Consider the following 27,448-nt stretch of genomic DNA (forward strand, 5'->3'; position numbering starts at 1 on the left):
TTTTGTTATTGATTTGATATGAAGATTTTTTCCCAACTGACAGTTTATTCTAGCTGCAATAATTGTTACACAAAAGCTTTTAATTTTTATGTATTCAAAATTACCTACTCTCTTAAAATTATTTTATTCTTTAAGAATTTTCTCCCTGGACTTGAAGTATCTGTATATTATCCTAAATTTTTAAAAAATGATTTTTTAATATTTAGATCATGTACTCAGTTGGAGTAGATTATGGTAAGTAGTGTAAGAGGTTGGTCTGAACCTAATTTCTGCTAAACTACTTTCCAGTTTTCTCAGCAATTCTTGTCTGGAAGGAAACAAGAGCTCACTATGTGTCAGACACTGTGCTGATTTATAAATATTTCACTTGGTCCTCACAATAACCTTAGGAGGTAGGTGCTATTATTATCCACATTTTACATCTGAGGAAACTGAGGCAGAGTTTGTATTCTTGCTTTTTTGTTTGTGCTCTTGGGTATATCAAATATTACTCTACTATGTTTATTTCACAGGCTTGAGTACTTTATTTCCCACTCATCGGTTTCTTAACCAATGCTAATAGTTCTGACAATTACTGTATTGTTTATTAATCTGCTAACTTTATGTTTACCTCATTCATACCTTTTTTCATTATTTCCTTTGAGATTCTTGACTTTCTTTCCTCCAAGTAATTTTTTAATCTAATTCTATAATCACTTGGTAGTTTGATTGATATGGCACTGAAGTCTGTAATCTTTAGTTATTATATAATCATAGTTTGGACTACATGATCTTTTTTTCCAGGAAGGTTCTTCTATTAATTTGTTACCCTCATTTTTTCTGGAAGATAGATTTCACCACCCCCAAGTCACTGAAAGAAGGATGGCTCCATGAATTGACTGCTTAGTATGAATGGACTGATTGACTATTAGTTTCTACCAATTTGACCTGTAGTCTGACATTGGGGGAAAAAGCCTTGTGCTTACCTCAATGGGTAAATACACTCAATGTCTGTCTTTTATAAATGTTTTATTTTTTCTTTCTGACAGTCAGCATCACAGACAAATAAGTTGCTTTCTGCATCACTTAATCCCAGTATGTTCTGGGGATGATTAACTTCAAAGTATTCTTGAACAGTAAAAGTGACAAGGAACTATTTATAGCTTGTAGGGGTATTGTGTAGAAACTGGGGTTGAAGGGTACCCCGACTGTTGTTCTATCTTCCTAATCCAAGCCATTCCTTTGGCTTAATTCATTACATGGAAATTTAGTTCTCCAAGTCTGTCTTGGGTAGGTAGGTGGCAGAGCAGATTGAATGCTGGGGCTGGAGTCACAAAGACCTGAGTTCATATCTGGCCTCAGTCCCTTACTAAGCTGTGTGACCCTGGGCAAGCAGCTTCCTCATCTGGAGAATGGCAAATCACTCCAGTATTTTTGCTCAAGAAAACCCTAAAAAAGAAATCATAAAGAGTAAAAAATGACTATACAACAAGGCATTCATAAGCCTGGTCCCAGCTGACTACCTTTCTCTAACCTTAGCTAATGGCCAACCTTAGAGATGAGGCTAGAATATTCAAATTGCCTCACCATAACAAAAACCCATCAATGAAATTCTGTTGAGAAGTGTGGTTTCAGGAGACAATACTATTTCAGTTTGCTATCTGATTAACTGAAAGACCCAACAGGATTAACGAATAGCTCTCTCAAACTTGCTTAAAAAAACCTATTTGATATTAAAACAATTACCTTATTGTTGAATAAGGGGACCTTTTCCTCCCAAATCACTGTGTGGAACGGTTTTTAAATTTTAAAAACTGACTTTATTTTGAGAATTTGATGACATCATGCTATGCATGAAATAAGAAGTAGGATAAAGCATTTGTGAGCCCTAAGCAAGGTTTGAAAAGTGCACCTATGTTCCATGAGAATTTTCACTATGCCACTAAGATTTACCACAAAATAAACATTCACCTATTTAAAAAAATATTAAGTGTCTCTCACCATTGGATTCCTGGTGACTTGCCTACTCTTCTACCCAGCTCTCCCAGCATTTTTGTCTCAACAGTATATTATTTGTTTAAGGTATGCCCATAATATAGTCAAGCAGAGAGACAGAGTGCCCTTGGAAATGCACTCTGGGCAAGCCAAATGTCTGTAAGTGACCTTGACTATACATCCAACTCCAATTCTCACACCATTTCTCCATAGGGGAAACTCCACTAGTTCTTAGTCACCTTCAGCACCTGAGATTAAAAAACAAAAACAACCACGTCACAAGATCGTGAAAAACAGTTTTATCCAGAGACCATGAAGAATAATAGCTCATTTATATAGTGCTTTGAAAACAACAATCTTGAGGCAGGTAGCACAAATCCCATTATATGCATTTTGGGGTTGGGTCTAGACTTGTGATTTTAGCAGTATGGCAAACTTCTAGCATGGAAACTACATCAAGGCAGACTGACACTTCTACAATTTATAGGCTTAGTTTTAAGTGCCTTATGCAAGGTCATATGGCTGGTGTGAATGTAGCAGCATGTTACACCAGGACCCCATTATCTACAACATCAAAATGCCACGAATCCCTATTCTGATGGAAATCAAGACCCAAAGAGGATTCTCTGAAACACAGATTTAGAGCTGGAGACATCAGAACTGTTAGTCCAAGTTTTCCAATAAACTGAGGTTAGGTACACGCTGGTCCTAAGGGTCTCGAAGTGAGATCTAGTGGCTCCCCCTCCCCCATACCGTCACACCAGTGTGAAATTTTGGGATGCAGATGGGGCCCTTCGGTGTTCCCTTGCCTACGACCAACGGTGAACCAAAAAGGATTATTTTTTCGCCCCTCACCCTCGAAGTGACACAGGAAGAAGGCTCTGGGCCCACGATGCCCCAGCTGCCCTTCTGTCCCTAAACCCTGGCCCCTCTTCCAACACACTAACGCCTCCGCTTCCTGCCAGACCAGCCCTCCTTCCCTCGGCCCAGGCGGAGCGGGGTAAGGAGCCCGGCACGAGATCCGGCTTGGCGGAGTGGCCGCCGAGGAGAGCGCTGCCCTTCGATCCCAAGGTCGATTCTGGTCGGCCCCCTCCGCGACCCCAGCCAAGGGGTTTCCTCCGAGGGGGCTCTCGGTACCAAGAAGTCAGGCCCGCCCTCCCGCCGCCGGCACTCCTCGGGGTCTCCCCTCGGCTAGGGGGTGTTTGGGAGCGGTCCAGGTAAACTGGACCCAGAAGCGGTGGCTGAAGCCCTCGAGGGCGTCGGAGCCTCTCACCCCCGACCCCCTCGAAGGCCCGCGGGGGGAAGGGCGGCAGCAGCTCTTCCCCGCCGGAAGTGAAGTGTGAGTTTGGAGGAGGCGGGCGCTTCCGGCCGCGCAAAGGCTCTCGGAAGCAGCTTCTGGCAAACCCTTTTTCCCGGCCTCCGGAGAAGCCGCTTCTCTCGCTGCTCCAGCTTCCGCGACCTGCATCCGGGCTAAGCGGCCACGGCGGCCGCCGCTGCGGCTCCTCGTCTGCCCGACTTAGCTCCGTGTTCCCTTCCCGGCGATAGCGGCGGCCGCGGCGGCCGACATGCTGTGAGTCGGCGGCGTCGGTGCCGGTGCCCGAAGAATGGTTTGGTGGCGCCGGCGGCGGCAGCAGGTGGTGGCGGCGGAGGCGGCTGCGGCTCCGGCTCTCTAGAGCCGAGCCCCCTGCCTGGGGTGTCGGCCCGGTGCAGCGGCCAGGCCAGGCCCCCGGCTCGCACCAGGGCTCGGGGGACGGGGCCGGCGGAGACGGCGCCCGCCCCCCGGAGGAGACGACTCTGAGGTGGTGGTTCCCGAGCTGCCCCACTCTCCGCACCACGCCGGGCTCCTCTTTCCGCTCTTCCCTCAGTCTCCCGTGTTCCCGGTCCCCAAGTAACCCCCTCACACACACACACACACACACACACACACACACACACACACACACTCACACTCACACTCACACTCACCACTCTCTCCCTGGGCTCGTGCCCCCGCTGCGCCGCCCCCGGAGGCGGCCGGGTCCTCGTGTGAGGAAGCTTCTCTGGTCTCTGCGGGCCAGTGGACCAGAACCAGGGAATTTTTAAACGCCGGGAGAGAGCTAGAGAAGGGAGGTTGGGTCTAGACGAGACGATGGCCTCTTCGTCTGGCAACGATGATGATCTCACTATCCCCAGAGCTGCTATCAATAAGATGATCAAAGAGACTCTCCCCAATGTCCGGGTGGCCAACGATGCCCGGGAACTGGTGGTGAACTGCTGCACTGAATTCATCCACCTCATCTCCTCCGAGGCCAACGAGATTTGCAACAAATCAGAAAAGAAAACCATCTCCCCGGAACATGTCATACAAGGTAAGCGGGGGTGGAGGGCGCGGGGGGCTCCGGTGTGGTGGAACTCGGCCGAACAATGCCCTGAACGCCCCCGAGCGGGCCCCGGGCTCGGAAAAGGGAGCCCTCCCGGCTGCCTTCAGGGGGCTTGCTCCCTGCTCCACGGGCGCAGCCAGCTAGCTAGCTGGGCCCCCAGCTTGTCCCGTTTTTGTCTTTCAAAAGCAGCAGTGGTATTCTGAGAGGAAGACCGTGATGTTCTGCGCCCCCGGAGTGCTTCGGCACAGTGATAGTTAATGATTTCAGGCATTTATCGTGTCCCATAACACATCCCGAAGAGATAATTAGTAGTAATAGTAGGCTCCTGGAGAGGTACAGTGAAGCAACAAGATTTACTGGGCTCGCCCCAGGTCAGTCACACCTAGACTGTAGCACGACTGGAAAAAGAACACGAGATTTCTGGCTTCATTGCATCATTTTTACAGAAAGACTTTAGTTGTTTTTTTTTTTTTGGGGGGGGGGGGAGTGAATACGAAGACAAATGAAAACACCTTGAAATGTTTTCTTTTTTATGAGAGTAAAAATTTTCAGCCTAAGATGTGTTTGAATGAAAACCAGATGTACCATGTCTTCTACTTTGTGGAGTTCCTCATTACATAAATACTTAAAGAAAAATAAAGTTTTTTATTTCTGTTGGAAAGGCAGAGATAACTTTCCAAGAGGATGTATGTTCCTTTTGCGTACCCACAGACAGTTTATGTACTGGAAAGAGAAAATATTTTAATGCAGATAGTAGTTTATTTCAAGGATTTTTACATTAAATGTTTTTCTGTTCTTCCCTCCTTGAATTGCTCACTTGGACTTACACAGACAGCCATTCATGAACGGCACTTTAAAACAGCTTAATCAGTTAGCAGTAGATCATGTGCAGGGTACTGTCAAGTGTCAAGAGATGGAGATATTCTGGAGACTTTTAGTATACATCATGATGGTCTTGGGCCTGAGTGAGTACTAGTTGTCCTCCTTAAAGAAGGCGATATGACACTTTTTCATTTTTCTTTTATCCACTTAGTATTTGAAATGATGACCTTATTTCATGATATAAATTCCAGCCCTGCCAATTTGGGTCTCTATTGCTTTTTAAAAATTCAGAGTTAATCAAAACAATTGTTTTTATTTAAGTGGGCTTCTAGTTTGCCTTTTACCATTTGAATTTCATACTTGCTACATATATATATATATATGTATATATATGGTAACCTTCTTATAACAGTGATGTGGAAAATACTTGAGCTCCAGCATTGTACAGATGTAGTAATATGCTAATAAATGTACCTGTTACTGCATTGGTGGCATTTTATAGTCAATATTGACAAAATAATTAAATGACCCATTGTAGTTCCTTTTTGATATATTGAAAATAGTTTCAAAATATACCATGACTTCTCAGTAAGTGAAAGGGGGGAAAGAACTAAACTCCAGTAAAAGCTGGCTGACTGCTTTAATAGATTCGTGAAAGTGTTTTCTTTTAAAAGCTTTTTTGGTATTCAAACTTAAGACAACAACATGAGTATTGCTATTTTGTATTATGCAGCTACTGAAACATTTTTCTTATACTACATTATCCCCCACAGAAAACATTTTTTTACAATTCATGTAAAAATGGAAAGATTCTTTTGTGTACGTTGCCTGTCATAGAAAAATACAAGAGACTTCAAAGGGATCTGCTTTAACATTTTTAACATCTTGAAGTGATGATCTTCCCAAAATCTAATAATGAATTGCAAGTGAACTTCTTGATAGAGTTTAATCAATTCTAGAATTTTTTTTTTTAATGTTAACATAATAGCTTGAAAGTGCTGGTGTAGCAAACAATATTAGTTCAACATTAGAATGTGTTCAGTTCTGAATAGTTTATAGTTATACCTGTAACTAACCAGTGAATCAAGAATTAAGAATCCTAGTAAAACAGTTATTTTTTTTACCAATTTATAAACAGCAATAATAGAGGAAGGGGAAAAGGAATAAACATTTAATATAGTGCTGGGCACTGTGCCAAGCACACAACATTTTTTTTACAAATAACGTGATATTATGATAACAGTTGAAAGTTATAGTGCTTCAAGAACAGTATCTCATTTGAGTCTCATAATAGCTATTCGAGGTAGACCATTTTATATAAAAGAAAATTGAGACTTGGAAGCAAGTTTAGTGACTTGCAGGAGATTGTGGACAAATTTTCTTGCTTTCAGTGCTGTTTACATGATATTATGGGGATTGCTATAATTAATTGTTCCCCTTTGGTGTTAATGCTATTTAATGTAAAAACACATTTTATTAAAAACACCATCTCTATTTCCCTTCCCCACTCCTAGAAATTGGAAATGATATAGACTTTATTTGGGAACTACTTCATTGCAGGTATTTAAAAAAAAATTGTTACAAGATGTGTTCTTAGTGTTTTTACAGAGAAAGAATGTCTCTTCACTTTGGAAACTTAGGGTTGGGAAATATGGACGAATTGCAGATGAAAATATAGATGCTTATATAGCACCTACTTTATTATACGTATTTGTTTCAATTAGAAGCAACATTTACACAGATGAAGCTGCACAAGTCTTGTGGTTTTAAGTTGCTGAAGAATTTAGACTTTTAGTGATGGGTTCTTTATTGAACTAGATTAGACTTTTGCCTCTGGACATTTCACCTGCCACTTTCTTAACCATGGGACCAAAGCATTTAAGAGTGGATTCAGTCACTATAAATAAAAAGATAAAAAAGGAAGGATTACAGTTAATCTGAATAGATCTGTAAAGTAACTGATGTGAAAATATATTTATATCAGTTGTATGCTTTATTTTGAAAAGTTGTTTTATATCTTAAGTTGAGAGACAGTACATTCAGTATTTTGTTTGAAGGTCACAGTTAATTACAAAAGGTTCTAAATTTCTCAGATTGTGCTTCATTTTGCTACCTTTGCCTGTGAATGTGTTTTCTGGTCTTGATTTCAGCATATTGCTTTGTTGCCTTATTGGAAGACAGCCTCTCAGGTCTCTGTTCTCATGTGTAAAATTAGTGTTGCACTAGATGATCTCTTAAGTCCCATTCTGTCTCCAACATTCAGTGAATTTGTGTATCTTCATTACAAATTTTATGGCCTTGGGGGAAAAAAAAACCCCTAACTTTGGTTGCTCCTGTCCTATGCACAATTTAAAAGTAAAGGGGGTACAGGGGAGAAAAGATTTACAAATATCATTTTATTTGTTACTCACAATAATCCTGAGAAGTAGGTGCTATTATTATCCTCACTTTACAGTTGAGTAAACTGAAACAAATAGAGGCTTAGTGACTTGCCCAGGGTTACACAGCTAGTAAGTGTCTGAGGCTGGATTTTAAGTTAGGGCTTCCTGACTCCAGACCTGGCTCCTTATCCGGTGTGCTACCTAGCTGCCTTAAAAGTGTTATATTCAACTCAGAATCAACTTTGAAATAATTTTGAGAGCTTTAGATGTCACATGTTATTTGTTTTGTATTTTTAGAATTGTAGGATTTAGAGCTTGAAAGGATTTAGGATGCAGTCTAGTCAAATACCTTTATTTTACAGATGGGGAAACTGAAGTGCACAGAAATTAAGTTTATTTAAGATTAAAGATTCAGGATTGTAGCCCTGATTGTCTACTGTATCCACATGCTCTTTTCTGTGGTTATACTGAAGGTCTGTTGCTATTCACTTTGCAGTTTGGATTTGAGGTTGAATTTGAACTCAGATCTCCCTGACTCCAGGTCCAGTACTCTATTGTACTAGTTACCTGCATTAGTAGGAAAAAAAAAGTTAAAATTCTTAAAAAATTAATCACAAAGGCATTATTTTTTCCAAAGGGGCTTGTGATTTGTCTGTAGCTTGCAGGGCACAATCAGTGGATTTTTCATTCATGTGGGTACTCCCTCTGATGCAGATTGAAAACTATCCATGCTTGCCCATTCTCTGTGACTGATTTATATCCTTTTTTTTCTCTTTTTGAAGGGCAGTTGGGGTTAAGTGACTTGCCCAAAGTCACAGGGTTAGTAAGTGTGTCAAGTGTCTGAGGCTGGATTTGAACTTAGGTCCTCCTGACTCTAGGGCCAGTGCTCTATTCACTTTGCCACCTAGCTGTCCCTGATCTATGTCCTTTCATTCATTTGTCACAGGGTGTCCATCTGATCTTCTGGTGACATTCTGCACTTTCTCTTGGAAGTATGGGAATTACCAATAGAGCATGCAGTCTGTCTGTCCATCAAATTATCCCTTGCTCTTAAAGTGAGGGGCAGTAGGCAGGTTTAAAGTTTGAATTATTATTATGTTGAAAGTTGAAATTTGTGGACTAAAACATATACATCCTTAGAGGTAGAGGTTAAAAGAGATCAGTAACAGTCTCCCATCTTTCTCTTCCCTGGGGCCAAAATTTTTTGTAACTTATAGTTACACAGAATTTAACTTTGTTTTGCTGCTTTTTTCCTTTACATTATGGTAGTCATTGTGTATATTGTTTTACTGACTAGTTATTCAATTGATGATATTTACCAACATAAGAGTTTCTTTTACTAAAGCAGTCTCTGGTACAGTTCAAGTGTCAATTTAAACATATTCTGTAACTACTTTTTTGTATGTGTTTTTAAAAATGCTTAACTGTCAGTTTGTTGCTCAGTCTCATTCTATCATGTCTGACTTTTTGTGATCTCATTTGGGGTTTTCTTGGCAAAGATATAGGAGTAGTTTGCCATTTCCTTCTCAACCTCATTTTACAGATGAAGAAACTGAGGCAAATAGGGTCAAGTGATTTGCCCAGGGTCACAACAGCTTAGTAAGTGTCTGAGGCCAGATTTGGACTCAGGAAGATGAATCTTTCTGACTCTAGGTCAGGTACTCTATCCACTATGCCAAATTTCAGAATTCATTGATTATATATGAAAATGACTCATACATAGTTAAATATCGTGCTTAGGTAGAGATTTTTCTATCATACCACATTGTAATTATTATTGTATGCTTTTTGACTGTACTCCTGTGTATCTGTTGTAATTTGATGTATTATTTTTGTTTACAATTCTTAAAGGTTTTACTTTTTTGCTTATTCTTAGACTTTAAAACATCCCAGAGTTTTGTGTAAAACTGGAATGATTACTATTACTAGATAATAGATCACTGTAAAAAGCGTTCTTTTTTTTTTTAGCCAAGGAATTATATTTTAGGTAGTGAGTGACATTTATTGCGCAAAATGTCTTAAAATATTAGCTTAGTATCTGTACCATATTTTAAAAATAAAATGTATGTAAATTCATTGTATTAGTAATATTTGTGAATTGTGATTCATTGATAACTGTTTTGGAACTTATTTTTCATTTTTGAAAAGTCTTGTTATATAAAAGACTCATGTGACTGTGAACGAAACTTCATGATATAGGAGGAATCAAATGTCAGGTAATCTAAAGGTCAGTGAAAAAACTGGGTATAAGTTGGTTGTAGCATGTTACCAGTAATAAATCGCATGTAAGAAGTAGCATAGTAGACATCACTGAAGAAATGTATAACCAGAAAAGGAGATGGGCCAGAATTACAGATAACAAGTAGATAGTCTGAATAGTTAGTACCGATGTGCTAAAAGGACTAGAGAAAGAAAGTTTGCTTGCAATTTGAGTGGAACCTTCTGGTGAATTTACCAAGCAGGCATTTATTTAGAAGTCTTCTGTGTCCCAGAAAAACTTACCTTAACTCTCAAAAGAGCTTAGATGCTGTCTACTAGGGCAAATAAACATATGCATACACATATACATAAATATGGATGTGTGTGTGTACTCACACACACACACACACACACATATATAAAAATAGATGTAAAGTGGTTTTGGAGAGATTATGGATTAGTAGCTTGAGAGGGACTGAGTGTCAAGGATCAAGGAAAGCTTCATCTGGAAGGTAGCACTTGAATTAAATCTTGAAGAAATAGGGACTCTTTAAGAGGCAGAGATGAGGAAGGAAGTGAATTCCAGGCATGGGGACAACCATTGCTAAGGTGTGAAGACAGGATTAGGAGATGGAATTTTGGGACCAAGGAACCATTATAAAGCTCCAGTACCTTCTGTGCTTGTCAAAATCTTATTCCTTCAAGCTTTATTGCAGTTTTCTGCCTCCTCTGTGAAGCCTTTCATGATTGTCCTTAATGAGTTCTTCCTCTTCAGATTTTCCTATAATCGCCTAAATCTTTCCTTTGCACTCAGTACTCTACCTTCTATCATGTTTATCTGTATACCTTATAAGTCATATTCTCATATAGCAGATACTAAATTCATTAAAGGCAGATAGCCATAATTTCAATTTTAGTGTACAGTAAAGTACATGAAGGAGTATGAGAGGACATGGGCAAGAGTTGAATTACACAGGTTGAACTTCCAAAATGATGAGCTCATAGATCTAGTTGAGTACTGTATACCATAGTATATTACACCATTCTCTAGTCATTAAGCACATAATTTGTTTCCATCTTTTTGCTGTAACATAGTGCTGCTTGGAGTATTTTGTTACACGTTGGACCTTTCTGTAATTGATAGACTTGAGGTTGAAACCTAGTAGTTGCATTGCTCAATCAGATAAGGCAGTAGATGTCGTGGATTCAAGATCTGGATTAAAGTCCCACCTCTGACACATAATTGGGAATGTGACTCTGGAACAAGTCACTTAACCTTTCAGAGTCCCTAAAAAACTCTTGTTAAGACTTTAAATTGAAGATCAGTTGCTGATGTACTTGGGTACAGATGATTAATGAAATAAAAGAGTACAAACAGTTTATTCTATTGCATAATTCCAAAGTGTTTTCTAGAATGGTTAGACAAATTCACAGACCCACCAACAATGAATTAGTGTATGTCTTTTCATAAGAATTTCTAGCATTTAGTTTTTCTACCTTTTATCATCTTTCCAAACTTGATGAGTACGATGTTACAATTTCAGAGTTTTTAAAATATGCAGCTCCATTTTTTCAGCAAGGATTTATTGAATGCCACCAATGCTAGCCCTCCTCCTAGGTGCTGGGAATACAAGGATAAAAGACCAAAACAGTCTCTACTCTCAAAGACCTCATGCTCCATGATAAACATAATAACCAGACATGGAATAGAGGAGATTGTAAAAAACAAAATGCTCTTTTAATAAAAAAGCTTTTATATCTCCAAATTAAACCTTAAATGAACAGAAAAACTTTGAGTTGGGCTAAAAATCTTGTACCAAACATTCAGACAAAAATCCAACATACAGGATATAGAGTTGACTCAGATCTATCACGCTAAGAGCCACGGTCAAAGAAAGTAGATAGTTTTCAGAATATGAAATCCAAACTACCAACTATGAAAAGCATACCTTTTGACCATTTTTCTATTGGGCTCTTAAGTCTAACATATTTGTGTCAATTCTTCATAAATTTATAAATCTTGGCTGTCAGACTTTTATTAGAATAATTGATGCAGGTTTTCCCTACCTCTATGACAAATACTAAGAATCTAGAGAAATTTGGAAAGACATATGAAATAATGTAGAAAGAGCAAAAAAAAAAGATTTATTAAGTGCTTACTTAGTACCAAATACGGCTAAGCAATAGAGAAACAAAGACAGAAAGTAAAGACTAAGCAATGGGAATACAAAGACAAAAAGTAAAGATGGCCCCTGGAGATCCCACACAAAGGGTAATAGGTGACTTTAGTCTAGAAAGTTACCGAGATTTTGAGTGAGATGGGAGAGTAAATCTATATTCCCCATGCAAGAGAATTGCCAGAGTTGATTTGGTCATGGTTCATGGTTCCAGGAAAGGTGGGAGGAGGGTAAAGAAAGGGCATTTGTGTGTGGGCAAGGAGATAGCTGGAGAAGCTGGAGTGAAATGAAGCATGACTTAGGATTTTCCTGAATGATACTGTTACCTATCAGGCCTTGTGTGTGTGTGTGTGTGAGTATACACACACATTTTTCTATACCTTAACTATTGTAAAAGAAGATAATAATAAAAGACAAAAGTCCAAATACAATGGTTCCAGATGACTGAAGCTAAAACATACATCCTACCGTTCTTTTTAACAAATCATAAAATATGCAAATGGAGATTTTCATATACTGTCAATCACTGAGTCATAAGAGTTGGGAGGGACCTCAGAAGCTAGTCCAATTTAGTACAAAAAGAAGAATCCTCTTTACAACATACTTGACATGTGGTCAATCTAGCCTTTTCTAGAAAATCTACAGTGAGGGAGAACCTATTTTTTAAATTTTTGTCTGCATCATGCTTATGTCTGCCTCCCTTGAACTTCCACCCCCTTCCTTGCTCCTGGTTCTGTCCTCTGAAGCCAAGCAGAGTAAGTGTAATCTCCATTTCATGTGATAGTCTTTATTCTATTTGAAGACAAATTACCATGTCCCCCATCCTAGCCAAGCCATCTTTTCTCTTAAATTAAACATCCATAATTCCTTCAACTAAACCCCATCTGAGGTTTACCCTATGACCTTATATGCCTTTCACCATCTTGATTGCCCTGTTCTGGACATCTTCCAGTTTATCTTTCTTGAAATGTGGTCTCTAGAACTTAGTATAATCACTGCATTAAGTGGTTTACCTTAATTCTGTTTTTATGGGAAGGTTCTATGGGGGAAGTGTTCATTGGTAAGACTATTTATATATCAAAATAGCATATCAACACAAAAGATATGGTGAGTCTTTGAAGGATTGGGTAGAGTAGTTAAAGGTCTTAAATGCTAATGTAAGGAATTTGAGTGACTTTTATTGATTTATTATTTTTAATGTTTTTCACATAATGCTGAGGGAGACAAGGGAAGTTTCCTGTTTTAACAGGCATCTATTAATACTTTGTTCAGATGAGGGCCAACATTTCTGTGTTTTCTTTTTTTTTCTCACATTAGTAAAGATATCAAGTAGAATTTTTTTAGTTTAATCACATTTGCATATTGTGACAGGTTGCATCAATAGAAATAACATAGAAATTAGCAACAGAAGCATGTCACATATCTCTAAGGTTATTCATACAAACCATCACATAAATGATAATATGAATCTGTAAGGGTGTATTTGGCAACTATCCTAAAGGTCACAGACTCAAAAGCTTTTTCAGACATTAGGTTGACTTTCTAAAGGAATGTAGCAGAATGCTAAGGAATATTCTCAAATTCCTTTTCCCAGAAACCAGGTTTTTGGAAATCTTTACAAAGTATCCCAATTACACTCTTTCATTTATGTCTTTCTATGATATAGAGGTTACTCTCTTTTTGAAAACTACACTAACAACACAAGCTGTGACAAGTTCTACTGAGCTGAAAAGACTGAGTATTACAGGATCATAGATTCAGAACTGAAAAGGACCTCAAAAGGTATTAAGTCCAGTCCCTTCATTTTACAGATGAGAACCCTGAGAACCAGAGAGGTTACTGATAAGCTCAAGGTCACACAATTTGTAAGTGTATTGGATAGTGTTTGAATCTAGCCTTCCTGACTCCAAGTCCATTATACTATATTTGGTGATGGTGATGTATGTTACACGTAGTCTAATGACAAGCTTACCCATATTTGGAGATGTTTATTACTAGATGGTTATGAGGTTCTTTTGGCTGCAGAAACCCATGAAAGAAACATGAATAATATCTTCTTAGAGCAAGGATGCCCTTATCACCACTACTATTCAGTAGTATATTAGAAATGTTAAGTATAGCAATAAGAAAAATGAATTGAAGGAATTAGAATAGACAATGAACAAACTATCGCAGACTAATTTTGATTACTTTAAATTAAAAGTTTTGTAGAAACAAAACCAATGAAGCCAAGATTAGAAGGAAATAAGAAAACTGGAGGAAAAATTTATAGCAAGTTTCTTTGATAAAGGCCTCATTTCACAAATATGATAGAACTGAGTGAAATTTTAAAGAATATGAGTCATTCCTCAACTGATAAGTGGTCAAAGGATATGAAGAGGCAGTTTTCAGAAGAAGAAATCTGAACTATTTGTAATCACATGAAAAAAATGCTCTAAATCACTATTAATTAGAGAAATGCAAATTAAACAACTCTGACGTATGACCTTACACCTATTAGATTGACTAACATGACAGAAAAGTAAAATGGCAGATGTTGGAGGGAACATTAATGCACTGTTGGTGGAATTGTGAACTGATCCACCCTTTCTGGAGAGCAGTTTGGTACTATGCCCAAAGGGCTATAAAACAGTGCATGCCCTTTGATCTAGCAATACCACTAACTACCACCTTTGTCTACCAAAGAGATCAAAGGAAAAGGATCTATTTGCACAAATATATTTAATAGCAGCTCTTTTTGTGGTGGCAAAGAATTGGAAATTGAGGATACACTTCAATCGGTAAATGGCTGAACAAGTTATGGTATGTGATTTTTGATGGAGTGCTATAATGCTATAAGAAATGACAAGAAGGATGGATTTAGAAAAACTTGAGAAAATTTACATGACCTGATGCAAAATGAAGTGAGCAGGAGAACATTGTACATAGTAACAGTAGTATTGTATGATAATCAACTTAGCTATTCTTAGCAATACAGTGATCTAAGACAGTTCCAAAGGTCTTACAATGAAAAATGCTATCCATCTCCAGAGAAAGAGCTGATGGAGTCTGAATGCATATTGAAGCATACATTTTTGACTTTTTCTTTCTTTTTTTGGGGGGAGGGGTGTCTGTTTTCTTTTGCAGCATGGCTAATATGGAAATATTTTGCATGACTGAACATGTATAAGCTATATCAAATTGCTTACCTTCTCAATGAGGGGGGAAGAAGAGAGAGAATTTGAAACTTTTCTGTAATTAAAATTTTATTTCTTTTCCAAAAGATGTAAACATAATTTTTAACATTTGTTTTTAAAATTTTTGAGTTCCAAATCCCTCTACCCCCAAGACAGTAAGCAATTTTGATATAGGTTATAAATGTGCAGTCAGGCAAAACATATTTTCATATTAGCTGTGTTGCTAAAGAAAACACAGGGCCCCTTCCCCCCAAAAAAGGCATAAAAAAAGTTAAGTAAAAAATAGTATGCTTCAATCTGCATTCACATTTTATCAGTTCTTTCTCTGGAGGTGAGTAACATTTTTCATCCTTAATCCTTTGGAATTGTCTTGGATCATTGTATTGCTGAAAATAGTTGTCATTCACAGTTGATCATTATACAGTATTGCTCTTACTGTGTACAATGTTCTCCTGGTTCTGTTTACTTTACTTTGCATCAGGAACTCAAAATTATCTTCATCTTTAAAATGGAGATGATATTGACCTCCCAAGGTTGTTGAGAGCATCACATGAGGTAATAATTATAAAGCACTTTGAACAGTGCCTGGCACTCTATAAACGATAGTAGTAGTAATTGTTCTTTTTAAAAAAATATTAACTAAAAAATAATTGTAACTTTGTGTATTTCTAGGTTAAAGAATGCATTTGGAGAGTTTTTCTCTCTGAAAGAATAAAAGCTTAGAATTCTTTATCCCTACCTCTTCTTCACGCCTATTTATCCTGTTATACCACTTGAAATTATTTTTTGTGGTGTTTCCTATTTAGTTTCCAATATCTGGGAAAACCAAATGGGTAACTATGTATGTATGTGGCATTTCTACTAGCATGTATTAAATTTGGCAGTTTAGTGGTTTGCTAAAAATAATTTCTTGCTTGTCTTCTGGACAAAAGAAAAGCTTTTTTTTTCTCATTCTCTCCATTTAAAACTTAATAAGGCATGTACCAACTTCTCAAGCAAATTGACATAAAATCTACTATTAACAAATAAGTTAATAAATAATTGCTTTTTTGGGGTCCTTTGAGAGTGACTAAATCGTTGAATCATGAGTTACCATAGGTGGATTGAACATGCTTCCAAAACCACTTATCCTTAACATTGGTAGTTTTCATAGGAGATGTTTTGATCTTATTAAAAATTATAGTCAGGGAGAAGGAAAAATAGAAGCCTGAGTACTGAAACCTGTTCCTATCTGTCAGCTGATTTTGTTTTATTGTTGAGTATATTGGTAAAATGTTTGTTTCAGACTTCAAGATAATTTCTAGTATAGCTCCGAAATGAATTAAATTAAATTTAAAACAAAAAAAAGGCCAACTGAAACTTAATGGCCCATACCTAGGAAAAGTGCTATTTGTTTTCTCACTACCTCCCCTTAATCTTAATGGATTAGAAGCTCAATTTCATTTGTTTTTTTCCCTCCAGCACTAGAAAGTTTGGGCTTTGGCTCCTACATCAGTGAAGTGAAAGAAGTCTTACAAGAATGCAAAACAGTAGCCCTAAAAAGAAGAAAGGCCAACTCTCGTTTGGAAAACCTTGGCATTCCTGAAGAAGAACTACTAAGACAACAACAGGAATTATTTGCCAAAGTAAGTGTTATACTATTTATGGTTTTCCATGGAATCATATTTAGATTTTCTAGTTCATTATAAAATCTTACTAGATTTTGAAGTCTTTGATGTTTTGGGTATGCAAAAGCCTGTGCACCCATAAGAACCTCTTTCTATCATGTGAGAGAGTCTAGCATTTTGAGTCTGGTCAGATTTTGACTTTTATAAAGAATTAGTAAATGTTTGCAGTGTATGTTTTCTAAGATAGCAATCTTAGAATTAATATCTTTTAATGTTAAATTTACCTTGAAGTTTTCATATAAAATGACAATTCACAGAAAATAGTGTATGAATTAAGGTACAATAAAATGATTAAAATCTTTGATAGAAAATATTAATGTAAAATATGATTAATGACATATAGGAGAAACTCATATAACTTCCTCTTTGTGATTAAACCATGTTGATGACCCTTTGAAAAGACTGGCTTTTTTGAATTTTAAAGAGAGTTGCTGCAGCTCCATTTATTCTGCTTGCCCCCTCCCTCTAAGATTCTTTTGAATGAGAAGGTCTAATGTAACCTCTTATCTGCCTGAGTTGCTTTTGCTGATTTGAGTATAATGTTAAGTGTGAGGCCACACTTCTGTATGCATTGCATTCTGTTTTCTGGCCAGCTGTCTTACAAATATATACTATTGGTTACCAGGGGAATTGGTAAAAGAATTCAGTAGTTACCTGCCATATACTAAGGATATGGGAGGAGGTAGTACAAAGTTTAGAGAAGACACAGCTCTGCCTCAGTAGTTAAAGGAGATAGAGAATAGTATGTATATACACAGTGTACTGAGTTCAAAAGAGAAATATCAATATTAATGGGAGTGGGGGATCATGGAAAGCTTAATGAAGACAATTATATTTAATTTCAGCTTTAAAGAATAGGATAGGAAGTCAGCAATATGGCAAGAAGGCATTCCAGGCATAGGAAACAGAGATGGGAAAGTACAGTGCATGGATATAGGACAGCAGGTTCTCTGGTTCAACTGAAACAGTATGTGAAAGGGAGCCCAGGGTAATTAGGGTAGAATCAAATTATGAAGGGCCTTGAATTCCAGGCTAAGGCTTGACCTTTATTCTATACAGGAGCATTAAAGGGTTTTAAAAGGAAGTGTGATATGATCAGATATATGCAGAAAAAAAGAATGGTTTAGCAGTTGTATGAAGTATGGATTGAAGTAGGGATTGTTGATGTGAGAATACACGTAAGAAGGCTATTGCAATGATGGCAATAGGATGGAGATTTTGGGATAGATTTAAGTAATTGTGGAGATAGCATAGGACTTTTTAGGAGAGGATGTAAAAGAAAGGGAAGAAGCCCAAGGGCAGGATCTTAGAGGGACACTTTAAGGGGTAAAGAAGAGGAGTCAAGCCAGAAAAAAACAAGGAGGGGTTGTTAGGGAAGCTGTTAAAAACAAGAATAGTATTTGAGAAAGGCAAGAAAGGACAATGTTTCCAGAAAGAGTGGAGTGGTCAGTGAAGATGAATATTCTTCAGGGACATCAAGGACAAAAGGCCACTGTATTTGATGATTAGGAAGTGAGGGAGCAGCTGGGTGGTACAGTGGATTGAATGTTGGTCCTGAAGTCAGGAAGACCCGAGGTCAAATCTGACCTTAGACATGTACGAACTGTACCCTAGGCAAGTCTTTTAGTTTGTGTCTGCCTCAGTTTCTTCAAACTGCAAAATGGGAATAATAACAGAACCTGCCTCCCAGGGTTGTTATAAGGAGATAATAATTGAGATAATTAAATGAGATAATAATTGTAAAGCACAGTGCATGGCACATAGTACTATATAAATGTTAGCTATTGTTATTATTAAGGGATAAGTATACCTCTTCCTGAGAAGGGAGAGACAATGATAGCTCCTACTGAGAATTTGGAGAAAAGTTGAGGGAGCTCATCAAATGACCTCAAACTTGTCAATGAAATAAATAACAAGTTAGATTATCTGCTTTGAGTGTAGAGGTAATAGAAGTATGATTAAGAGCTTGAGAAGAAGAGAGAAGTGTTAGAACAGTCATTTTAATAAGTAAAATTAGAATATAAGTATTGCTGACTAGGAATAAGGATTTAGCTGAAATTATACACCAAAAATTTATAACAGTTGAATTCAACTCAGTTACATGATTTTCTATAGTGATAGTTAGCATCTTTTAAAGCAGGAGAAGTGTGTAGTGGGAATTGCCATGGACTGAGGGTTTGTAAAAAACAGAAAGTCAGGGATCATGTGATTTTAGAGTGGTAATTGGATAAATTTTAAAGTGACACACCATGGGGTCAAGGCCAAGTATAAGACATAGGTAAAACCAGAGGCGTGTAGAGAGTAGGAAGACTAGGAGACTTTGACTCCTTCATGAGGCAAATAGGGGTTGTGAGGGAATGGAAGATTTAATTTGAATGAGGCAAAAGGATAGAAGTTTGTGTTCAGCGAGTAGAATTTTGAACTTCAGAATCTGGGAATTGGGACAGTTCTGTAAAAGGGAAAGGGGGTCCAAGGTGTAGTGCTTATGTTTGTGTGGCAGAAATATAGTGGAAGGAGGAGGTCATTGAAGTTAAGAAGGTTGAAGGTGTAGTCAGATTAGGCTCTCTGCTATAAAAAAAAGTTTAAAGTAGACAGTGGATCATTTATGGGTATAAGTCTCCCATCAGCTTCTGCCCAACCCAAACACAAAAAGCTATTTTTCTCTACTGCTTTCTAGCTTCCCTGCCTAACTTTATACCTTTTTGAGATACCATCTGAAATTTAGTACGTGTAGATTGTTTAAAACTCTTGTTCTTAACATCATTTGTCTCTTATTCTGGCACTTTATTGTGGAAGCAAAAAAGGGACTGTCTGAAACTGAGAGCCATTTTACATATTTGTCTGTTATTTATCAGTTAATAAGGCCAAAAAAGTTCATCACCTGATGACTCACATAACAGATGCATAGTCATCAGGTTCATACTTAAAGCTTTTCCAGCCTAATGTAAAACCTACAAGAGATTGTACCTAGCCTTTGAGATCCCAGGGCCACTGCTGTGTCACAGTAAGGTGTATATAAGTAGGATTTTGGCATGGGATTGACACTTGGGTGGTGGGAATTTTGAGGCCTGGTATCCTAACTAAAGAAATTCTTTTTTTTTTTTTTTTGGTTTTGTTTTATGGTGTCAAAAAAATGCTTTAATAAAGTATTTGCTCAGGAAAATGTCTGTGTAAGTAGTTGCTCTGATTTGAGACTGCTTGAATTTCTTTCCAAACATGTGCAAGTACATGATTGTACTTGAAATTTTTATTCATTTTAATGAGAAATTTTATGTACCTAGAATGGTGTTATTGGTAAGCCATAGTAGTTAATCTTTAACTAAATTCATATGTCATTTTGCTCAGCACTTTAGTTTTTTTTATACCTAAAATAGGAACATTTTTTATCATTGCCTGTCCTTAATACAGTTTGGACAGTTTGAGAATTCCCAGTTATTCTGTTACCAAAGGAAATATGCTAGAATAACTGTAGTATCCACATTGTTTTATAGAAATTGAAATATTAAACTTATTGTAGTAAAATACCCTTTTTGTAATTGAATAATTAAACCTAGAAACAAATAGGATTTCACTCAGAAGAGTAAAATTAAGCTTCTGACTTGTGAGTGATCTTTTTTCTCTTTGTTTTGATGTTTCCCGTGTATTTACACTTGCCTCCTATATAACCCAGGTGTAAATTTCATCCCAGTCTTCTCTAGGATGTTGATTAACATCTTTCTCTAGCACCTTCTCTCTCTCCTCTGGATTATGGTTCCTATGCCTTCAACCATGCACAGACCCATCCCAAAATCACCATTACTCTTCTTGACCATCTGAGCTACTCTCCTATTTGTTTTATTCTTTCTGCTGCAGAATTTTAAGAATGTATGATTTGCATCTGCTGCCTTTTCCCTCTATAATATCTTATAATGTGTTTTTACCCTTATCTCTTTACTGAGCAGTTTACTCTTTCTGTTTGTTAGACATGTCGAACCACCAAATTCAGTTTCCTTTTCTCAGTCCTCATCTATGACCTTTCTGAAATCATTGACCATTTTCTTGTTGAAACTGGCCTTTTTTGGCCCTCATGACATTTCTTATTCTTTTCATACCTCTGTTCTATATCCTTTTCCTCCCATTACCTAATTTTAGCAACGCATGAAGACTCAATTCTTAAATCCTTGTTCTTTTCTTTTTTTTTTTTTTAAAGCAATCGGGGTTAAGTAACTTGCTCAAGGTTTCATGGCCAGTTATTTCTGGGTGTGGTGCTAAGTATCTGAGCCCAGATTTGATCCCCAGGTCATCCCGACACTGGAGCCAGTGCTCTTTACTTGCTGAGCCACCTGACTGCCCCTAAGCAATTGGGGTTAAGTAACTTGCTCAAGGTTACACGGCCAGGTGTTTTTGGGTGGGTGCTAAGTGTTGGAGCCCGGATTAGATCCCCAGGTCTTCCCAAGCTGGTGCTCTTACTCTCTGTGCTTACCTGGCCGCCCCAATCCTTGTTCTTTTCTCCATTGTCTCCTTCACTCTCATGTTTTCATCCATTACTTTTATGCCTGAATCTCAAATTTTTATCTCTAATTCTAACTTCTTCCCTTAAATCCAGTTGTACTATACACTATAGTGCATTTATTAAGTGCCTGCTGTATTCAGAACATAGTGCTAGGGCATTCCTTGCTGTCAAGTAGTTTATAGTCCTAAGAGTGTGTTTGACTGGTTTTTGGCCATTTCTCTTTGGATGTTCTATATAATCACTAGCTAGCATTTCTAAAACTTTGGTTAGCAATTATTCTTTCCACCCCCAAAAAATGATTTTCCTTTCTGATCATCCCTGTTTCTTGCAGTGGCAATGTTTTTCTACTCACCCAGGCTTAAAATCTCTCTCCCAACTCTGATTTCTTCTAGTCTCTTGCTTCTCACACCCAAGCCATCACCAAGTCCTGTCAGTTCTTCCTTTAAATTGTCTTTGGCACTTCTTGAGAGGCTGGGTGACATAGTGGATAGAATTCTGAACTTTAAGTCAGAAAGACTTGGGTGTGAATCCTACCTAGAGACCCTCACTAGTTAACCACTCAGATGTTCATTTTCCTCATTTACAATATTAAGAAGTTGCCCATAGTGGCCTCTGAGGTCCTGTTCACAACTTCACATCTGCGATCTTAAGACCCTTTTCCATTTGCCACTACCCTAGCCTAAACCTTCATCATCCAACACTAAGATTGTAATAACTTATTTTAAGTATTCTTGTGTAAAGTCTCTTCTCTACCCCTTCAGTCCCTTCTACAGATTGCCAACAGACTGCTCTTCCTCAAAAGAGCTTTTATCATGTCATTTTCATGCCCCATAGCCTTTGATGCCTTCCTATTAAATTCAGGAAAAAGTCCACATTCCTTAGTGTGGTAATGAAGATGTTCCTCAATCTGGTCCCAGCCTGTCTCTCAAGGCCTATCTCCCCTCCCCTACTTTGTTCCAACAAGACTAGTCAACTTGTATATTTTCATCCATATTTTTGCCCATCCATACTTTGTTCCTGGAATGTTTTTTCCCTTTTTCTACTTGTGAAATCCTGCTTATTATTCAAGGTCTAACTCAAGTCCCACTTGTTTTGTGGATTCTTCCCCAGACTTTCCTAAGCCACGGTGATCCCTGCTTCATGACTTCTGTGGCACTTACTGTCTATACCACTCTTTTGATACTTGTGATTAATGATACACTAACATAACAGATGCTCAATTAGTTTTGTGACCGTAGGCAAGTCACTTCACTGTCAATTTCCTCATCTTTAAAATGGGGATAATGATAGCACCTATTTCTCAGGATTGTTGTGGGGATCAAATGACATTATGTACATAAAGTACTTTGTGAAGCTTTAAAATAATACATACATTTGAACTACTGTTATGCTTTCAAATGTATGTATATTTTTATGTCACATAAAAGGAAATAACTTTTACCTATTGGGACTTGATAACCCCAAGATGTGGTACATGCTGAAAATAGGTTCAAAAGAGGTTTAGATTAATATATGGATGAGAAAATCCTAAAAGATTAAGAGAAATGTAGGATGTTGAGTAGAGAATTAATCTCTTGGATTAATTTAATTCAGGGAAGTTATGTTTTTTCATCATTGTAAGAGACAAAATTTTGTGTAGTGTGGCATTTTCTTGATATTCTTATAGGGAAACAACTTTTCTGTTTATGACCTGAACATCTGACCTTCCCAGTACCATTACTGAGACCTCTCCTTGTGTAGAAATGGTTCAGGTATTATAATTTCTTAGCCATCTTTACGGGGTAAATAGGGGAAGAGGTGGTTTACTAGAAAGTAAAGGAAGAGAAGTGATTGAGTTTTGAACAGGCTAATGGAAAATGTTAAATTATTTCTTTGATTGGGAATAATTTTTTTTGCATAGTTTGTTAGTGCTTACTCGTGACAACCAAATATTATATTCATAACTACTTTTACTTGATGAATCTTATTTACATGGTTCAATCCAAATAGATATTTTGAATTGCTGAATTTTTCCTCCCAAGTCCTTTATTTGATCATATTGTATCTTTTTCTCTCTCATTCTATCATTACCGTTCTTCTCAATTTTCTTTTGGTTCCCTAAAAATCTGTTTGACTAACATTTCACACTCTTCATCCCTCATTTGTTTTATCATCATTTTATTCTTTAAGCAGCATGATGAGAAACAAAAGCCTGAGGATACCTAGGAAAAGGGGCAGACAAAGGCTAATGTTTGGGAGCAGTATTTGAGTATTTATTGGATTTACATGCAGTAGTACTCTTTTAAGATCCAAAAATGCCATGTCAAGAACTTTAAATTACGTCACATAATTTTTATATTACAAAATTCAGTCACAATTTAGAACCATGAATAGCAAGGAATTGTAGTAGAGAGAGAATAGACATCAAGGTGTTGCATGTAAGTAAAAGCACTGTAGTCAAAGAATATTAGGACCTTATATGTATATAAACTGTTTTTCATCCTCAGCCAAGACATTGGCCAAGGATTGTCTGATATCCATGGGAAACTTCCCTGGGTATCCAGAGACCCATTTTGCAAAAATACGACTTTTTGATATTTCTCTGAGGCTACATTTTCTTCTAAGTATTCTTACAGGAGGAATAGGTCTTTCTGTTGTATATTGTACAATAGTTGGAAAATGTCTGCCTTTTGTATTTGTAATTGATCATATTTGCCTTTGACCAAAGTGTTTTTTGGGGTGGTCTGGCTCTTTAGGCTAGACAGCAGCAAGCAGAACTGGCTCAGCAAGAATGGCTCCAGATGCAGCAAGCGGCCCAACAAGCACAGCTGGCTGCCGCTGCTTCAGCCAGCGCCTCCCATCAGGCAGGATCTTCTCAGGACGAAGATGATGAAGATGACATCTGAAATTCACCAGCTGAGTTTTTATTCTTACGATTTTTTTTCCTGCACAATGAAAAAGTGAAAAGAATGCTTATCTGTAATTTTGTATGCATCTTGGTGAACTGGCCATTGGTATTCTCGGGATGTCTGCTGTTAAGTTTCAGCTGTTGTGTGCTATACATGTAAAAACTCTCTCTTTGAACTCTTGAAGATTTAAGGTTCAGTATCATATCAATTTTGAATTTTTAATGGTGTTTATGAAATTTTAGATAGCAGTGAGTCCTTTATTTGATCAATAAACAGTGTTACAGTAAACTACAAGTTTATAAAAATACATTGAGATTTATACAGAAGCTCTAAATCTACATGTGCATTTCCTTTGCCCTTTTAACTAAACTATAAAAATCATATATGGGGAATTTTTAATTATTTTTTCGGGGTGGGGCGGGTGGGAATGATGCAGTAGACATTGGATCAGGTTAGTTAAAAAAGAACAAAGAGTTCAGTTCTACAGTCTGAATTTTTTGTCCTTTTAAAAATGAGGAAATATATATATATATAAATAAAAAGGTAATAAATATATATACTCAGTTAAATACACTTGTTAAAAAACTCAAACACATACAACGCTAGGAAGACATATGTTTAAATAGGAGTTGTACAAATTCACTTGTTTGTTTTTGTTTTTGTATAGGGGTAAAAACCAAGGTTTTATTATGGCATCTATTCATCTTGAACTAAACTATTACATTTCAAAGACTGCCCTATTTTGAGGACTGTCATGATTCTTATTATTTCACTCCAATTCAATAATTGTTGTTGATAGTGTTACTTGCTTTGTCCAACCATGTTCATATTATTAAAATGAGTAGGTGGAACTTGATGAAACATTTGCTTGGGTTCCATGGGTTTAACTGGAGTTGGTGAATATTCAAACCTTTGTGGGGAGGAATGGAAGTTAATGAGCATGTTCGCAGGAAAAGAGTAATTTTAAAAAAATTCTCCCTTAGTAGTTACATCTAACATTTTCCTGACTGGGTTACAGGCAGATTTTTATGTTACCTTTTGAAATGGCATCATTGACTTCTTAATCCTAATTGAGTTTAATAGCAGAAAAATTAATCAGGTTTAATTTCAGTTAGGACAGCATGCCATATGACTGATGAGCACCACGGGGAAAACTAATGGTTACTTTTAATGTTAGTTTAAAGAAACGCTTTTCTTTTGTTCCAGTAAAGCACACTAATGGTTGTTTAATTCTGATGTATTGAAGAAATAGTATGCTTGTTCATATTTGGGAACAGAAAGGAAAAGCTACAATTCTTACGTCAATATCCATATCCTTTAATTTTGGGATTTCAAGCAGAGTTGAAAAAATTATATAGCTGTTTGGCAACTGTTGGGATTCTAAAAAAATTATATGACCATTTTAATTAGAAAATGGAACATGTAAGATTTACAAGAATTTGGATTTCTTAATGATCAGATTTTGCTCTTTCAGAAAATGGAAATTTATCAAGTATTAAATATATCCTCCTTTTTCAACACACCATCCTTCCTCCCCCAACGAAAAGGTTAGTTTTGTTGGAGTGTTTTAAGTTGGAATTATTTCATGGATATTGCATGCAGTATGTTGGGCAAGATCTCTGAGTAAGCAACTCGGTTTTTTAAAGGTATCGATAAGTACCAAAGGTAGTAAAGCTAGTTGAGAGTAATCATATGTTAATATGCAGTGTTGGCTTTTCTAATTTGTACTGTAACATCCTTACACTTTCTATTTTAAGTGAATCTTTTTCTTAACTTAGATAATTTTCACACTTTTTTTTTTTCTGATGCAGAGTTCAGGTTAATATTTTACTGCATCTGGTATGTATGATGTTTGGATCCTTGTGACTTTTCCTTTTGACATTCTTATGCTTTCATATGCTGTATTCTTCAAGCAATAAAATTCTGATGTGTTTTATAAATTGTTTTATACTTAATACATTGCATACGTATATAATACAAAGGTAAAATTTTCTCCTTACCATTTGGCCAGTTTCAAAATGCGTAGGCCAAAAGGATACAAATGTTGCTGAATGACGTTGGTTAGCACACTTAGGTACACATTTGGCAAACACTGTTTGCCTTGCTTCCTTGTTTGCTTGAATCACATCAAATGTGTTTTTGCAAGCATCTTTATAATTAATGTATCTTGGTCGACTACTGTTTACGATTATTATTAGCTTTGTGACCCTGGGCAAGTCTCAACTTCTGAGCCTCAGTTTCCTTATTTGTAAAATGGAGACAATAATATTTGCACTACCTACTTCATGGGTAGATGTGAGAAGCCAATGAGGTGTATATAAAGTGCTTTGCAAACCTTAAAGCACCATATAAATGTAGTTATTTTTATTATGGATTGTCCCCAACTATGTAAGAGAAATTTTGTAGTGTTTTGCTTTAAGCTTTGTTTTTTAAACCTTAGGGACACCATTTTCTTATACCTGGCATTCAAGCATATTGAAGTTGCTAGAATCTTTTGGGAAAGATTTCTATATTTCTATAAAATCAAAATTATTTCTGAGTTTGTACTTCCCATCTTGTGTGTGTAGGACCATTTTGGGGATCTATCAGTGTTTGAGGGTATGAAGGGGCATTGTAACAGAACAGTGATTTATCCCAGTGCTTTCCTAACAGCCTCAAATAATTAGTAAAAACTTCCCAAGGAATATAGCTTACCCATTTTGCAATAAATATGCGGTCCATTTCAGTTTAACATCAAACAAAAATGACAGTAAAACACTTTTATTCCAAGTATTGATGCAGTAATATCATGTACTCAGTATAGTTTTAGTAGTAATATTAATTCCCATCAGAAATATTGAGGGATAAGAATTGTAAATGTAAGACAATATCAAGAGTATACTATTGAGCAGAAACAAAGTGGGTAAGGAAGGAATCTATGATAGTGATTTTTTTTTGTCTAATTAAAAAAATAAACAAAACAGTCACTTCATAGTTTGACATATTACTTCTCAAAGATATCATAACCGGTACCTATGTCACTTTTCCTAGAAAACTTAGAAAACTTTTATGAATAGTTCATACTTGGTCAAGGATAACTTATAAACATAACATTATGAAGTTTTCAAAAGCTCCTAGATAAATTACAATGTTTATGAATATAAAGTGAAAAAGAAAACATAAGTATTAAGTAATCTGACCTTCATTAAATGAGAGGTTCATTTAAACTTGAGATACATCTAGATGTCAAAACTTAGATTTGTGCCTACAGAAATAATATTCTTATTAACAACAGAAAAGGAAATAGGAAGCGGTAGACCTCACCTGTCCTCC

The 27,448-nt window shown here is 37.0% G+C and overlaps 2 protein-coding genes across 2 annotated transcripts; one reads left to right on the plus strand and one right to left on the minus strand.

The window, feature by feature from the left end:
* Positions 1–3,541, minus strand: LOC138147894 (uncharacterized). The gene is made up of 4 exons (XM_069070554.1): positions 3,536–3,541; positions 2,830–3,494; positions 1,981–2,222; positions 1–1,428 (listed from the first exon to the last, which is right to left on the minus strand). Exons 1-3 carry the CDS (start codon positions 3,539–3,541, stop codon positions 2,216–2,218), a joined length of 678 nt encoding a protein of 225 aa, XP_068926655.1. The 3' UTR covers positions 1–1,428; positions 1,981–2,215.
* Positions 3,477–26,076, plus strand: DR1 (down-regulator of transcription 1). Its single transcript, XM_069070532.1, has 3 exons — positions 3,477–4,322; positions 16,551–16,714; positions 23,984–26,076. The coding sequence occupies exons 1-3, from the start codon at positions 4,103–4,105 to the stop codon at positions 24,131–24,133; spliced, it is 534 nt and encodes a 177-aa protein (XP_068926633.1). The 5' UTR covers positions 3,477–4,102; the 3' UTR covers positions 24,134–26,076.
* The last annotated feature ends 1,372 nt before the right edge of the window (positions 26,077–27,448 follow it).

Source organism: Petaurus breviceps, unplaced genomic scaffold (assembly GCF_028583685.1).
Source record: "Petaurus breviceps papuanus isolate PSGF00001 unplaced genomic scaffold, PetGlider_PUasm1.0 90808, whole genome shotgun sequence".
In the NCBI taxonomy this organism is placed as follows: domain Eukaryota; kingdom Metazoa; phylum Chordata; class Mammalia; order Diprotodontia; family Petauridae; genus Petaurus; species Petaurus breviceps.